At 45.2% G+C, this 16641-nt stretch overlaps 1 protein-coding gene across 2 annotated transcripts in view; it reads right to left on the bottom strand.

Moving 5' to 3' along the window:
- Positions 1-6299: 6299 nt before the first annotated feature.
- Positions 6300-16641, bottom strand: part of CDR2 (cerebellar degeneration related protein 2) — a 29317-nt gene continuing 18975 nt past the window's right edge. For both annotated transcript variants that reach the window (XM_036279786.1, XM_036279787.1), the window contains 3 exons: positions 9980-10128; positions 9112-9273; positions 6300-7962 (listed from right to left, as the gene is read on the bottom strand). In XM_036279786.1, the coding sequence (XP_036135679.1) occupies positions 7125-7962; positions 9112-9273; positions 9980-10128 (1149 nt within the window). In that variant the 3' untranslated portion in view covers positions 6300-7124. The remainder of the gene's footprint in view (positions 7963-9111; positions 9274-9979; positions 10129-16641) is intronic.

The raw sequence follows: 16641 nt of genomic DNA, 5'->3' as shown, positions 1-16641 counted from the left end.
GTACCACAGCTTTTTTATCCATTCATCTACTGATGGACAATTGGGCTGTTTCCAGATCCTAGCTATTGTAAATAATGCTGCTATGAACATGGGGGTACATATATTCTTTCTGATCGGTGTTTCGGGCTTCTTAGGGTGTATTCCTAGAAGTGGATCACTGGGTCAAATGGCAGTTCAATTTTTAATTGTTTGAGGTAACACCATATTGTTTTCCACAGTGGCGGCACCAGTCTGTATTCCCACCAGCAGTGTACTGAGTCCCCTTTTCTCCACACACTCGCCAACACTTGTTTGGTTATTTGTTGATGGCGGCCATTCTGACAGGTGTGAGGTGATACCTCATTGTTGTTTTAATTTGAATCTCTCTGACGATTAGTGATGTTGAGCATTTCTTCACATATCTTTTGGCCATTTGTATGTCCTATTTGGAGAGGTGTCTATTCAGCTCCTCTGCTCATTTTAAAATTAGGCTCTTTGTCTTCCTTTTGTTGAGTTGTATGAGCACTCTATATATTTTGGAAATTAACCCCTTATCTGATGTATTATTGGCAGTGATGTTCTCCCATACAGTGGGTTGCCTTTCTATTTTGATGGTTGTTTGTTTTGCTGTACAGAAGCTTTTGAGTTTGATGTAGTCCCACGTGTTCATTTTTTCCTTTGTTTCTGTTCCCTAGGGTGATGTATCAGTGAAAATTCTGCTGTGTATGATGTCTGAAATTTTGTTGCCTACAGTTTCTTCTGGGATTTTTATGGATTCATGGGTCACATTTAAGTCTTTTATCCATTTTGAGTTTATTCTTATGTATGGTGTAAGTTGATAGTCTAGTTTCATTTTTTTTTTGCATGTAGCTGCCCAATTTTCCCAATTAAAGAGGCTGTCTTTACCCCATTGTATGCTCTTGCCTCCTTTGTCAAATAATTGAGAATAATGTCTTGGGTCCACTTCTGGGTTCCCTGTTCTGTTCCACTAGCCTACATGCCTGTTCTTGTGCCAGTAACAGGCTGTTTTTTTGTTTGTTTGTTTGTTTTGTTTTGTTTTATCCTCACCCGAGGACATTTTTCCATTTTTTGTTCAGATAGAGCAGGAGGGAGAGAGAGGGAGAGAGAGAGAGAGAAACATCGACGTGAAGGGACACATCGAGTGGCTGCCACCCACACGACCAACCAGGGCCGGGGACAAACTGCAACCGAGGGACATGCCCTTAGCGGGAACCGAACCTGGGTCTCTCCGTACCGCAGGCCGACGCTCCAACCACTGAGCCAAACCGGCCAGGGCAAGGCTGTTTTGATTACAGTAGCTTTGTAGTACCTGATATCTGGTATTGTGATCCCACCTACTTTGTCCTTCGTTTTCAAGATTGCTGTGGCTATTCAGGGTCTTTTTTGGATTCATATCAACTTTTGAAGTATTTGTTCTAGTTCTGTGAAATATGTTGTTGATATTTTGATGGGGATTGCATTGAATTTATAGATTGCTTTGAGTAATATGGGCATTTTAATGATGTTAATTCTTCCTATTTATGAACAAGGTATGTGCTTCCACTTCTTTATGTCTTCCTCAATTTCTTTTTTCAATGTCCTGTAGTTTTCAGCAAATAGGTCCTTTACTTCTTTGGTTAAGTTTATTTCTAGGTATCTTAATATTTTTGCCACGATGGTAAATGTTTTTTCAGTTTCTCTTTCTGTGAGTTCATCATTGGTGTATAAGAATGCCGTTGATTTCTTGATGTTAATTTTGTACCCTGCTACTTTGCCAAATTCATTTATTAAGTCTAGTAGATTTTTGATGGAGTCTTTAGGGTTTTCTATGTATAATATCATGTCATCTGCAAATAATGACAGTTTCACTTCCTCCTTTCCAATTTGGAAGCCTTTTATTTTTTTCTTCTTGTCTGATTGCTGTGGCTAAGACTTCCAGTACTATGTTAAATAAGAGTTGTGAAAGTGGGCATCCCTGTCTTGTTTCTGTTCTTAAGGGAAATGCTTTAAGTTTCTGCCCATTGAGTATGATGTTGACTGTAGGTCTTTCATATATGGCCTTTATTATGTCTAGATATGATCCCTCTATTCCCACATTGCTGAGCATTTTTATCAGAAATGGATGCTCGATTTTGTCGAATGCTTTTTCAGCACCTATTGATATGATCATGGGTTTTTATCTTTCATTTTATTTATGTGGTGTATCACATTTATTGATTTGCAAATATTGTACCAGCCTTGCACCCCTGGGATGAATCCCACTTGGTCATGGTGAATAATTTGGATGTATTGCTGGATCCGATTTGCTAGTATTTTGTTCAGGATTTTGGCATCTATGTTCATTAGTTTTTCTTTGTAGTGTCTTTCTCTGGTTTTGGAATTAGAATTATGCTGGCCTCATAAAATGAGTTTGGAAGTTTTCCTTCTCCTTGAATTTTTTGAAGTAGTTTGAGGAGAATAGGTGTTAGTTCTTTCTTGAATGTTCGGTAAAACTTCTCTGTGAAGCCATCCGGTACTGGGCTTTTATTTACTGGGAGAGTCTTCAATTTCTTCTGTTGTTATTGGTCTGTTCAAGTTTTCTATCTCTTCCAGGTCCAGTTTTGGGAGGCTGTGTGTTTCTAGAAATTTGTCCATTTCACTTAGATTGTCGAATTTGTTGCCATATAATTGTTCACAGTAGTTGTTAACAATCTTTTGTATTTCTGTGGTGTCAGTTGCTACTTCTCCTCTTTCATTTCTGATTTTGTGCATTTGGGTTCTTTCTCTTTGTTTCTTGGTGAGTCTAGCTAAGGGTCCATCAGTCTTGTTTATCTTTTCGAAAAACCAGCTCTTTGTTTCATTGATCCTTTGAATTGTGTGTGTGTGTGTTTTTTTTTGTTTGTTTTTTGTTTTTTGGTCTCTATGTCATTTATTTCTGCTCTGATCTTTACTATTTCCTTCCTTCTACTTGCTCTGTTTTTTTTTTTTTTTTTTTTCCTTTCTAGTTCTCTAGTTCTTTGTTTCACCATTTTGGCTATCACAGTGGGCTTTGGAGCCTGCCAAATTTTCCCTGTGGGCATTGGTATTGGTTTGTGGCTCCCATTCCTGGGTTTGGATGAGCGAGGCAGGACCCATGTTAAACACCACTGTCAAGTCTTACTTTCCTGGTTAGAGTTGCTAGTTCAGGAATGGTTCAGTTATCCTCTAGCTTTTTGCCTGGAGGCTATCAGTAGTGGTTACTTGAAGAGCCTTGGGTTCTCAGTTGAATAAAAAACTTTTTCAGGTGCTCAGTGTATAGGGATTTCCTGAGGGTGGGGCAGATGCTGGTTGTTAAGGAGACTCAGTTTGCATTTCAAGGGGCCCCTGCCTCTCCCCAGAGCCCTGGGAAGGAGCAAGATGGCCACCGTCCTGTGTGGCCGCAACTCAGCAAAAGCTCCGAGTGCCCTCCAAATCCCGAGTGTCCCCACACAGTTCCTGTCAAGTCTGCCCTCCCTCTGCTGAAGCCCAATGTGAGTGGCTGTGGCTATTTGAGCGTCTGTCCCGTCTGCGCTGTGGAGCCGCTTGGGAGTGTAACCCCAAGGTTGCTGCTCACAGCTAAGGCCACTGCTGTCTGTGGGCTCCCAGCCCCCCTCTCGCGCCTCTGCAGTCCTTCCAAGATCGAGTCAGTGTCCCTGGTTATATGGTCCTCACAAGCTGCTTTTCAGTTGCTTTTTCCCAACGATTTGCCTTTATTTTATTTGTAATTCCAGTTTGGTCCTGGGGGACGGTCTGTGTAGTTCCATTCACTCTGCCGCCATTTTGGAATCTCTGTAATCGAGTCTTGATTGATGTTGGCACATCAATAGTAGGGATTTACTCTAGCCAGTCAGCTGCAAGGACTGGCTGTGCCCACTGACCTCTGACTACCTTGGAGGATCAGCTGTGCAGGGGCCCACCACACAGAGCAAGACTTACTTCAGCAGGGCTCTGGTACCCACTGAGTCCACTCACTGGGTGTGTCACTTGAGATGGTTGGGTGGTGGTGCTTCGCTGTGGTCTGAAGCTCTCCTCTGGGTGTGCTGGCTCTGGGGCAAGGTCAGCCACTGCTTGTGTTCTTCCCAGGGCCACCAGGCGTAAGATACAAAGTGATCTGCCAATGGCTGCTTCTTGTGCTGGGCTTGAAGGTGCCCAGGAAAAGCCAAGTTGTGAACCAAAGCTGGCTGCTGCTAGTGCCAGACCTGATGCCACTTAACGAGAGGTATGGGGCTCACTGAGACCAGATTCTACTTGTTTGAGAGATTTTAGGAAACTGAAGCAGGATCCAAGACAGTCCAATCCTATGGTAAAGCCTTTGGAAACAGCTTGGGTGGATCGGAAAGTTGGGTGGGGCGGGGCCTCAGGGAATCACCAGGGCGGGGCTACCAGTGTGAGCCAGGTTGCTGGAGTCCCAGGTATGGAGGCTGTCTACCGCCCCAGGGAAGGGCTCACCAAAGGAACATCAGCCTCCACCAGCACCTCTGTCCAGGAGAAAGCCCTCGCCCCAATGCCAAACATCTCAGTTCTTCCCTGTATGTCTCTGGTGCCCCTCAAGCTGCCTCCCCTCTGAGCTCAGAGGGAGCAAGTCCAAATAAGTCCGTGCGCAGGCCCTTTAAGAGGAGCTGCCTGGGGCTCCAGCCGCCTCAGCCTTCCTCAGCCTCAGTTCCCGCTGATTTTATAGCCAGAAGTTATGGGGATTCTCTTCCTGGCACTGGAACTCAGAGCTGGGGCCCTCGTGTTAGACGGACACCCTTCACTTCTCAGGGGGGATCTTCCCAGCCAAGGTGTCCTCTTGATTTTTATCTGCCACACGTGGGTGTTGGACCAGCCCGCCCACCTCTGCCTCCACCCTCCTACCAGTCTCCTTGTGGCTGCTTCTTTAATCTCGTAGCTGTACGACTTCCATTGAGCTCGATGTCAGGCAGTTCTGAATGATGGTTGTTTTGTAGTTATTTTGATGTGGTTGTGGGAAGAGGCGATACCGCAGTTACCTACCTGCCACCTTGACCGGAAGTCCGGACTACATTTTAAACTGATTAACTTTGTTACTATACTATGTGTATTTTTAACCACGATAAATTTAAAAAATGAATTCAGATGGATCAAAGAATTGTCAAGGACAAAAAGGAACAAAGATATATTTTATTACAGATTTTTGGTAGTAGCAATGACTAGAAGCAGTATACCCACCAGGGAGAATTTAAATGAACTAGTGTGTGTGTGTGTGTGTGTGTGTGTGGTCAAGGGCATGTACCTCAGTTGCAGTTTGTCCCCGGCTCTGGTTGGGGTCGTGTGGGTGGCGACCACTGGATGTGTCTCTCTCACATCGATGTTTCTCTCTTCTCTTCCCCCTCTCTCCCTCCCGCTCTATCTGAAGATAAATGCAAAAATGTCCTCGGGTGAGGATTAAAAAAAAACTGTAGATGGGCAGATCATTTCAAAGATAAATGGTTCAGTAACAATGGCAGATGCAGTACAGAAAAGTGCTTACAGTATACTCATTTGTTTAAAAATATGGGTCATATAACTATACTCGTGTGCTAATATACACACACAGTATTTTGGAAGAATATACAAGAAACATAATTAGTTGATTCTGGGGAGAGGATGGGTTGGGAGGTTAACTACTCACAAACTCTTTGCCTAATAAAATATCTTAACCCACATTTTTAAAACCTAAATAATCCCAAAGTAATTTTTTTTAGATTCAATGCTCTAATGTTTGAATATTGTAATGTTTCTTTCCTACAATTGAATGAGCAAATGTTTTGAGAATCAACTGGTCAAATGCTATTAATTTAGAACCAAGTCTGACACTTCTAAAATATAGTGAAAAATTATATTGTATATAATTTGAAAATGTTTTTCAATCATATAGCAATTTTAACCACCACTTGAGCAGAATTGGTGCTCTGACACAATCCCAAGGAACAGCTTAGAAGAAATGGGGGAAAATCACTATCAAGCCCTGGCTGGTGTGGCTCAGTGGTTGGGCGTCATCCTGTGCACCAAAGGGTAACTGGTTCAATTCCTGGTCAGGGCACATGCCCGGGGTTGCAGGCTCAACCTCCAGGAGGGGGCATGCAGGAGGCAGGTGGTCAGTGTTTCTCTCTAACTTCTTCCCTATCTAAAATCAATTTTAAGAACCTTAAAAAAACCCACTATTAAATCTTCCTAGTGATGCTGCTGGAAAAGAGTGAACAGTTGCTTATAAGAGTGAAGCTTAAAATAATAAGCAATAGATCCATTTGTTCATTTTCATAGGTAGTTTTATTTGGTTTTTAGAAAAATATATACAATTACTGGAACTTCAGTTCTCTTAAATAGTTTTAAATTAAAGTATGGGAGTACGAGGAGTCTGTTCCAACCCTGCTCGACAAGGCAGCAGACGGGGCTCCTGCAGCCAAGCCCATCCCGCTCAGCCAGCACAGGAGAGGTCTGTCCCCTTCGTTTGAATGTGAGAGGAAGGCGTGTACTCGGCTCTCCTAACCAGTGTATACTTTGTGTGAAGACATCTGGATGTGGGGTGAGGGCCCTTGGAGTGCAGGCCAACGGGCTGACTTTGGTGCTCAGCGGGTTTGATCTGTTAGGATTCCTGTCACAGTCCAACTGGTGGCAAACGAAACTCAAAGGTATGGAGTATTTGCTAACACTGTTTCTTTGGATTAGACCCTTACTTTCTCCTGAGCATTCTTAATGAATTCGCAGCGTCCACAGTGCGGTGGACAGTTCAGTTGGCAGCTGACTGCCATTTGTGAGACAGTGAGCCAGGAGCAGCTTAGTTCACCTCGCCTCCCCCAACACACTGTGCGCTGTATACACAAGTACGTCCTGTGGGAGCTCCAGGCCCCCCTCCCGGAGCACAGACCTCCCCCGCTGCTTCTGGGGCTTCTCCAGGAATGGCAGCCAACTCAGCGCCAGCCAGAGGCAGTGTGTCATGGGACCTCCAGTGAGGCGTAAAGGGGTCCGGGTCCAGGAGCTGATCCCGGGAGCTGTCCTCGGTCCTCACCGCACATCCACACTTGCTGGGTAAGCAAAGCAGCGAGGCAGCCGCCAGGAGCAGCTTCAGGCGCTGGGGTCTACAGACGCACAGACGCTCGCAGAGTGGGAGAGGGCTGATGGGGGAGGGCGTGCGCAGGGAGCGGGGGCCATTAGGAAGGAGAGGGGAGGGAGCGGTGCTTCGTTCTCTGCTCGTCGATCTCCTGCCTGGTCTTGCGGATGCAGCTGAAGATCTCCTTAAAGAGAGCTTTGTACTCGGGGGGCGCTGTGCTGGCGGGGGAGCCCGCAGGCTCCTCAGCACCAGCGGCGGGTGGGTCCCTGACAGCTGGGTCCCTGCCTGGAGCCCTGGCAGTCTGCACAGCCTTGTGGGACAGCAAGTCCCCCTCCTGCTGCTGGCACTTCCGCAGCAGCTCCTCGTACTTGGCCTTCAGGGCGCTGTACTGGGTGTCCACCTCATGCAGCAGGGACACGCCCCTCTGCTTCACGGCCTTGGCCCTCCGGATGCAGGTCTCCTCGTGGCCCTTGACAATGTCGCCGCCCGCCAGGCTGCTGAGCACCGACTCGCTGCTGCTTCGCTTGAGGGGCCTCCGCTGGGCCTCGGGCACCGTCAGCAGCATCTCCTCCAGCAGGCTCTGGTCGGGCTCTCTGAACGGGGCGAACAGGGAGTCGGGCACCAGCTTCTCAACCCCGTTCACGAAGGGCCGCTCCGCATGCAGCAGCCGCCGCACTTCCGCCACCTCGGCCTCCAGCTCTAGCGCCCGGGCCCGGTAGGCGCCGGCGGCCCCCAGCTGCTGCTCCAGCGCGTCGTTCTCCCGGAGCACCAGCCCGTACTCCTCCTCCAGGGCGCCGCGCCGCTGCCGCTCCAGGCTCAGCTGCGCCTGCAGCGTCTTCACCGCCTTCTTCAGCTGCTGGTTCTCCTCCTCGGCGGGGCTGGGCTGGCTCGGCAAGGAAGCGATCCTCTCGGCAAACACGTGGTCATACACGAAGTGCCTAGGGACAATGGGAGACCGTTACCGGGTGCCAGGATGGGGACTGTCCTCAGCTGAGTATCTTTGAGGCGCCGTGACAGGGACCGAATTCCCCCTATTCCTCACTAGAGCAGAGGCTGAAGAAACTGTGTGAGGCGGGCAAATGAAACATTTGAAAACGTAATTCTTTACCCTGGTTTTTAAACACTGAAGGTGCTCCAGAACACACATTCCCTAAGACCAGTAAACTGAGTGCTATTTTTCAAGGGAATCAGAATGGCCCAGGGTCCTCGACCACGGATAGGTTCCACTCACCCAGGTGGTCTTAAAAATTACTGACGCCCCCCCCCCCCCCATTCTGACCTAGCCGGTCTGCCGCCTAGACTTGGGGTTCTTCCAAAGCTTTCCATGTGGTTCATAATATGCAGCCACTGCTGCAGTGGTTTTAACCAGGGACAGACGTCAGAATGACCTGGTGGCTTTAGCCCACACCGAGATGGTGATTTAGGCCTGAGGGAAGGGAACTGCAGTAAGAAAACTTGCCAGGTGATCTGATGAGCTGAGCCAAGGGTGAGAATCGTCACACACACAGCTGTTCAGGGGACTTGGCAACTTGTAACTATTTATCTGTGTGATCATTTGCTCACTCGCCTCCTGAGGGATGAAAAGCTCCACGAGGGCGGGCAGGAACGGTCGACTCCACCTGCCGCCCCTCATGCAGAGCCCCGGACACAGCATGCTCAACAACAGTTCAGTCAGAGATACAATCTCCTAACTAGACTGTAAAGGCATCTGCACAGGCATAAAAAAAGAAAGTTTGCCAGGATTTTTTAATTGAAATTTCATTTTTTTTCTTCACTCTAATGTGAAACACAGCCCCAACATTTGTAGTCTATCAGAAGTATTGCATCTTACTTTAAACTAAGATTTAACGCATTAAAAGCATGGAAATAATGTTCCCAAGACTTTAGAAAATGAGTTTTCACAAAATTGCTAAGACCTAAGAACTCTATAATTTGCATGTTCAGTTAAGTGGCTTTGTTCAAACCACTGGTGGTCTAATAGCCAAGCAGTGTTTCTTAAGTGCACTTCGAGTCCACAGGAGTGCAGGTGGCATCTGTGCGGAGGTGCCCCCCCCCCCACACACACGCCATGGAAGGCGGGCTCTTACTGGCGCAGGTCATACAGCTCTTTCAGACACGAGAAGCTGGGTGCTGATGGCTGGTCATGCTTCCCCTGGCTCCTCCTCCCTCGGCCAGATGCCTTCAACTCATCCACTTGGCTCTGGAGGTGACCGATGTTGGCTTGCAGACATTCGATTGTTTCAGTCAGACTGTGAGGGACAGACAAACCCGACTGCTGCTTGTCATGTGAAATTGAAGGCAGAGCTGGGAGGAGAGACTAGCTGCCAGTCACTCAGACCGGGCTCACTTACCTGGAAAGGGCTCCTACCTAATCTCTATTCTTCATCAAGAATTAAATTAGCCCTGGCTGGTTTGGCTCAGTGGTTAGAGCATTGGCCTGTGGTCCAGAGAGAGACCCAGGTTTGGTTCCTGCTAAGGGCATGTACCTCGGTTACAGTTTGTCCCCGGCCCTGGTTGGGTCCTGCAGGTGGCAGCCACTTGATGTGTCCCTTTCACGTCGATGTTTCTCTCTCTCTCTCCCCCTCCCACTCTATCTGAACAAAATATGGAAAAGTGTCCTCGGGTGAGGATTAAAAAAAAAAAAAAGAATTAAATTAGCCCTGGCCGGTTTGGCTCAGCAGCTAGAGCATCGGCCCACATACTGAAGGGTTGCAGGTTTGATCCACAGCCTCGGGGAGGCAACCAATTGATGTCTCTCTCCCCCATCGACGTTTCTCCACCCCCCACCCTCCACTCTATCTAAAAATCAATGGAAAAAATGGATGAGGATTAACAACAACAGTAAGAAGAATTAAGGTAAACCTTACCCCATGTTCACACAAACCCATGCTCTATTCTAGTTTACACTACATGACTCCTGCCCAGGGCTTCTGAAATGGATTCTAGAATATTTACCTCAGAATCTTTTGCTGTGAGGCCTTGCTGTCAGCAACAAGCTTTTGATTTGTTTCTTCCAGTTCCCTTGCCGTGACATCTAACTGCTCATAGACCTTCGCGTGCTGCTCATTCATCTGCCGCAGGAGCTCCACCTGCTTGGTCAGGTGCTGTAAGAGAAGGTGGATGCACCGTCACACATGGTCCACCTGACTCACCTGCCGCCTTCCAGCACCACTGGTGTCCCGCAGTGCAATTCCAACACACTCCCTGCATCAGTGACCCCACAGGTCATGGGGCTCAGTCCCACAAAACTGCTCCACTTCAGATACCAGTTGCGAGTCCCAGGGCCCACCCATACCTCAGGTTCAATAATTTTCTACAACAACTCACAGAACTCAGGAAAACACTTCACTTGCATTTACTGGTTTATTAGAAAGGAATCAACTCAGGAACAGCCAAGTGGAAGAGATGCACAGGACAAGGGGCCGGGCGGGCGCAGACTTCCACGCCCTCCCCTCCAGGTGCCGCCCCCCCAGCAGGCAGGTTCATCCACCACGCAGCTTGAGAGTTCCCGCAAGGCCTCCTTACATGGGTGAGACAGCTAGCGCTTCCACTGTGCCTGATGCCCTCCCCAGCCCTGCCCCTCGCCAGGCTGGAGCTGGGCTGACAGTTCCAGCCTTCTTCTGGCACCAGTCCCTCTCCTACCAGGTCAGGGGTGCCAAGGGTCTTATGAGCTCTGTGCCAGAAACTGGGACAAAGAGCAAGTATATAATTTTTATTCTACCACAATACCACAGGTTTATTTTATGAAAAGAACTTTAAAGAAAAAAATCCTCACCCAAGGATATTTTTCCATTTATCTTCAGAGAGAGACAGAGACAGAGACAGAGAGAGAGAGAGAGAGAGAGAGAGAGAGACATCAACGTGAGAGAGACACATTGACTGGGCCAGGGACAAACCGCAATTTTGCCCTTGACTGGAATCGAACCTGTGACTCTGGTCTGCGGGCTGACGCTCTAACCACGGAGTCAAACTGGTCAGGGCAAAAAGAATAACTCCGAATCCCAATTAAACTGTCTTAATTTTTTTTTTTTTTTTGGTGGTACGTGCCCCTAGTGGGAACTGAACTTGGGGCTCTCTGGTCTGCAGGCCGACGCTCAACCGCTGAGCCAAACTGGCCAGGGCTAAACAGTTCTTTATTTCTTTATTAATTTCTTTAGAGAGAAAGGACAGGAGACAGAGAGACAGAAACATCTATGAGAGAGAACATCGATTGGCCGCCTCCCGCATACCCCCTACCAGGGGGAATGAGCCCACGACCCCAGCACATACCATGACAGGGAATAGGACCAGCGACCTCTTGGTGCATGGGTCAACACTCAACCACTGAGCCACACCAGTCAGGCTAACCTACTTGTCTTTTTATTTTTATCTTTATTGCTGAAAGTATTACAGATGTCTCTCTTTTTTCCCCCCTTGATCCCCTCCTCCCTAAACTACCTGTCTTTTTTATTTTTCTTTATTGATGTTAGAGAGAGAGAGAGAGGAAGGGAGAGAAAGATAGAAACATTGATTGGCCGCCTCCTGCATGAACCACTCCTTTGGGGATTGGGCCCACAACCTGGGCATGTGCCCTGACTGGGAATCGAACCAGCGACCTCTTGGTGCATGGGTCGACGCTCAACCACTGAGCCACATCGGCCAGACAACAGTAATTCTTTTTGTTTTAAATTTTAAAAAATACTTTTATTTATTGATTTGAGAAAGAAAGAAACACTGATTTTTTGTTCCACTTATTTATGCATTAATTGATTCCTGTAAGTGCCCTGACTGGAGATCAAATCCACAACCTTGGTGTATTGGGGCAATGCTATATCCAACTGAGCTACCTGGCCAGGGCATAATTCTTCAGCTTAACCTAACCATTTCCCTTCTTAGGACTTAGTTTAACTGCAGTTACTAAGCTCAGGCTATAAATGAACTGTATCACAGAAGCATTCTCTACCATGTTATATTTTGATACGTTTTTATCTTTTTATTATTCTTATTCTTATTATTTTTTATCCTCACCTGAGGACATTTTTCCATTTTTTGTTCAGATAGAGTGGGAGGAAGAGAGAGAGAGAGAAACATCGACGTGAAAGGGACACATTGAGTGGCTGCCTCCCGCACGACCCAACCAGGGCCGGGGAAAAACTGCAACCGAGGTACATGCCCTTAGCGAGAACCGAACCTGGGTCTCTGTGGACCACAAGCTGACGCTCTAACCATGGAGTCAAACCGGCCAGGCTATTATTATTATTTTCAAAAATCCACACCTGAGGATATTTTTCCATTTATTTTCAGATGGAGTGGAAGGGGAGAGAAACATCAACATGAGAGAGACACATCGATTGGTTGCCTCCCCCGCACGAGCCCGACCAGGACCAGGGACCAAACCACAACCGACGTACGCGCCCTTGACCAGAATCGAACCCGCGACTCTTTGGTCTGCAGGCCGATGATCTAACCAGTGAGCCAAACTGGCCAGGGCTTGATACGTTTTTAGAATCATAATCCCCTGAAATTACATTTTAGTTAACTTAACTGAGTGCTTCTTCTTCCTAACTTCTCAGTCCACACAAATACTGACTCTCTACAGATGGCTAATCTTATCTACTACATTTTAAAACTTTCTATAGATAATTTCAAACATATTTAAATGCAGAGAAAATGGTTTAATGAACCCCCATCTACTATCATCCAATTTCAACAATTATCAACACAGCTAACCTTGTTTCATCTCTTACACATTACTCATCTTCAATCATTTTACAGCAAATCTAAGACATCTAATTCAAGCACACATATTTATATATTTCTAAAAGATACACTTTAAAAAAATATGTTTTTATTGATCTTTTAGAGAGAAAGGGAGAGATAGAAACATCGACGTGAGAGAGAAACACTGAATGGCTGCCTCCTGCACACCCCTACTAGGGATTGAGCTGGCAACACAAGCATGTGCCCTGACCGGGAATTGAACCGAGATCTCTCAGTCCATGGGAGGATGCTCAATCCATGAACCACTCCATCTGGGCTAAAAGATACACTTTTAATTTTAACCACAATTCCAACCACATCTATAAAACTCCAATAATTCCTTAATATCATCTCTCATGTTTCAGTGTTAATACTTTTCCAACTGTCTCTTAAATGGGTTTTCCAGCTTCACCTGTTAGCTATTGTCTTCCTTATTTCACAGTCAGGGGGTATGTTTACCCTAAAATTTTGGAGCTGCCTCACTCATGGTCCCTCCTCCTTTAAGATCTTTACCCTACTCTCCCCTCTCCCGCTGGCTCCACCTAATCTAGCAGTTAATCTGGGGTCCATGGATAGAATTTTGAGGGTCATGTAAACTTGGAAGTGGGGAAAGTAACACCTTCACTGTCACCGACTTCTAACTGAAATGTAGCATTTCCTTCCGTTATGAATGGTGGCAACAAATGTAGTATGAGGGGTGTCTAGGAATTTACCACCAATAGAAATCATAGATACTTTCATATCTCACTGTAGTGGTTGCAGCTGCAATCCTGATTTATTGGTTACACTCATTAATACTTGAAATTATAGTTTTTAGATTGCCATTGGATCTTGGTATTTAATATATCCATAAAGAAACACCTGTATTACTAATCACACATGTATTTTTTCAATATTTTGATAGGCATTCAATAATAGATTCCTTGCGTGATTCTATGTATTTTGTGTGCTGTAAGGGAAACATTATAGACCTCAGTAGAGAGCCAAAGGGATGCCTGGCACGAGAGTGGTCAAGAGCCCTGATTCCCCTTCAGGCCTCTGTCCAAAACCTTTTCAGACAACTTCTCCCAAGGCATGCAATTAATTACCCTCAAAACACCCAACATCATAATAAACACCTGAACTGTCAGTCTTTCTAACCCTCCCCTCATATAGCTCGTCCTTTTACACAAATCCTGACACACAGTAGAGACCTAAAAACCACTAGCTGAATGCCATTTCTAGACTTCTCTTCACAATAGCTTGTCATGCTCTGTACAACTCAGACTGGGACATGTCCACAAATTTATCTTAAAATTCTGAGAGGAGCTTTGTTTATAGCCCTCATGGGAAAAGGCCTTATTAGCCACTAATTCTCTTCCCCCTTGTCCCATTTAGATTATTTCTTGGTATTTACTCCCATGGCACGGATATACCCAAGTAATCTGAAAGAGAGTCACTTACAATCCCTACCAGCTATTATGTGAGTCCCAAGTTGTTGCCCCTTTTCCAAGATACAATGCTCAAATTAGAGTTGTGGCCAATATAAAGGAAACAAGTCAGTACGGAACTAAGCACAAGAAGGCTATCTGAAAAACTACATTAAGTCTCCCTCATTTGATATATATGTAAAAAGCCCATGACAGCCCTGGCCAGGTAGCTCAGCTGGTTCGAGTGTCGTCCCGATATGCCACGGCTGCAGGTTCAATCCCCGGTTAGGGCACATACAAGAATTAACCAATGAATGCATAAATAAGTGGAACAACAAATCAATGTTTCTCTCTCTCTCTCTCTCTCTAAATCAGTCAATCAATAATAATAAAAAAAATTTTAAAGCCTGTAATAAAAATAGAACAAAACCATTTAGGAAGATCTTGTGATATTTTGATCTTACAGGACTTGGCTTTAAGGATAATCCAAAAAAATGGCAGGGAGCTTGTTTTCACATGGTAGAAGTTTAATCTTATTTTTATTAAAACTAATCAGAAAGCCCTTCACTTCTCCAAGACTGTGTGTCTGGTTACCGAGCAAAGAAGTTCTAATTGGTAAAAAATTATTAGACCTCTCAGCAAGTACTGACTTCAGGCCAGAGGACCAGAACTCGACACAGTCAGATGCCACTTGAAGGCTTGCTTTCTGAAACGTCAAATGAGCACTTATCACTTTTTTATGAATCTAGAAGGAAATGGATTAGCTCACTTTCTACCTTTCATTTAAAGGTGCATAGATATGCCTCTAATGTTCTGGTATTCTCAATTCAGAATCTTTGATACACAGTCTCAAATGAATCTGACTGGATTTCCAAGATCCTAAAATCCCAGTACCCGAAGTTCATGTACAAAGTATCTGCCATATCAAACAGGGGAGAAGGAGACATCTACTCAAACAATGAGAGGAGAACATGGGGTAGCAAAAATGTCAACTTACAGGCAAGAGTATCAGAGTTGAAGTGCCGTGAGTTATCTCACAGATTTTGAAATTTGCACAGGTCACCTCAACTATGAGTACAAAGTTCAGGTTATGCACAACAGCTATGAAAAGGGCCACCTTTACAAATGAAGCACAGGTTCGAAAAAGAAAGGCCTACAGGATTATACTAACACCTACCTGCCACTGCAGAGCCCTGAGATGGAACCCAGGAAGACACAGCTACAACCCAAATCTAAAACGTCTAAGAAATGGGGTGGAAATTTGGCTTTTATGTAGTGTTGGGATTATCCTTATATTAACGATTAAGCCCAAATCATCTGAATTTAGCATCAAAATGACCTTCCTATTTCCTGAATAAATATTTCCTATTACCTTTGAAAAACCTCTTTACCCTGATTAGGAAATTTAGGGTGGTGGGAGAAAAGCATGAATGTGAAAGTAAAAACCACTTCTAATCTCACTATTAAAAGCATGGCTTGTTTTTAAGGCCTATTTTCCAGTAATTGAAATAAATTAATTTTTTTCAGAATTAAGATTTTTTTATTACTAAAATTCTTAAAACATGGGCAAACTGTGCAACAATTCATACTGTCCAAAATGTGTAGACTTAAATAATCTCTTCCCCTCAGAACAACCCTGTCCCAATGGCGTGAGATCCTTATCACTTGTACACAGGGAGCGAACAGGATCTGAGGGGTAATCCACATGCCTAAGGTCTGTAGCTATTTGATACAGAATGGAGGGCTTCAACCTGAACCTCTAACACCGAGGCCAGAGTTCCTTCCACATAGGTGGAGACCCACAGTTTAGGAATTATTGAAAGTGCTTTTGTAAACTATTTATGCTGATTTCAACAAGTTTTTATCGATTATCTACTATGTGCAAAAGACCATGAATAAATACAGCAACAGCCTTCAATGTTGCAATGGGAAATTGGGGTAGGGGAGGATAGGGGAGAATAAAACAAATAAGTATAACATACAGTAGAATATTCGTAAGTGTAGTAAAGAAAGCAAAAAATGCTTTAAAATTTCCAGACACGAGCTCTTGAAAGGCCAGACTACTCTGTTCTTTTCTTTTACCTTTTAAAAAAATTAAATTAATTTGTTTTTCAATTATAGTTTATAGTCAATATTATTTTGTATTGGTTTCAGGTGTGCAACATAGTGGTTGGACAATCACATACTTTACAAAGTGTTCCCCCCAGTATTTCCAGTGCCCATTTGGCACCATATAGTTGTGACAATATTATTAATATTGTATGTTCCCGCCCTGGCCAGTTTGGCTCAGCAGTTGAGCGTCCATCTGCGGACCAGAGAGTCCTGGGTTCGGTTCCCGCTAGGGGCAAGTACCACACACACACACAAAAGTTATAGTTCCCTATAAATTCATATGTTCCCTGTACTTTGCATCCTTGTGACTGTTCTGTAACTACCAATTTGTACTTCTTATTCCCTTCACCTTTTTCA

This window comes from Molossus molossus, unplaced genomic scaffold (genome assembly GCF_014108415.1).
Source record: "Molossus molossus isolate mMolMol1 unplaced genomic scaffold, mMolMol1.p scaffold_m16_p_3, whole genome shotgun sequence".
Classification (NCBI taxonomy): Eukaryota; Metazoa; Chordata; class Mammalia; order Chiroptera; family Molossidae; genus Molossus; species Molossus molossus.
The sequence above is the reverse complement of the archived record's forward strand: the minus strand, read 5'-3'. Positions and strand labels throughout refer to the sequence as shown.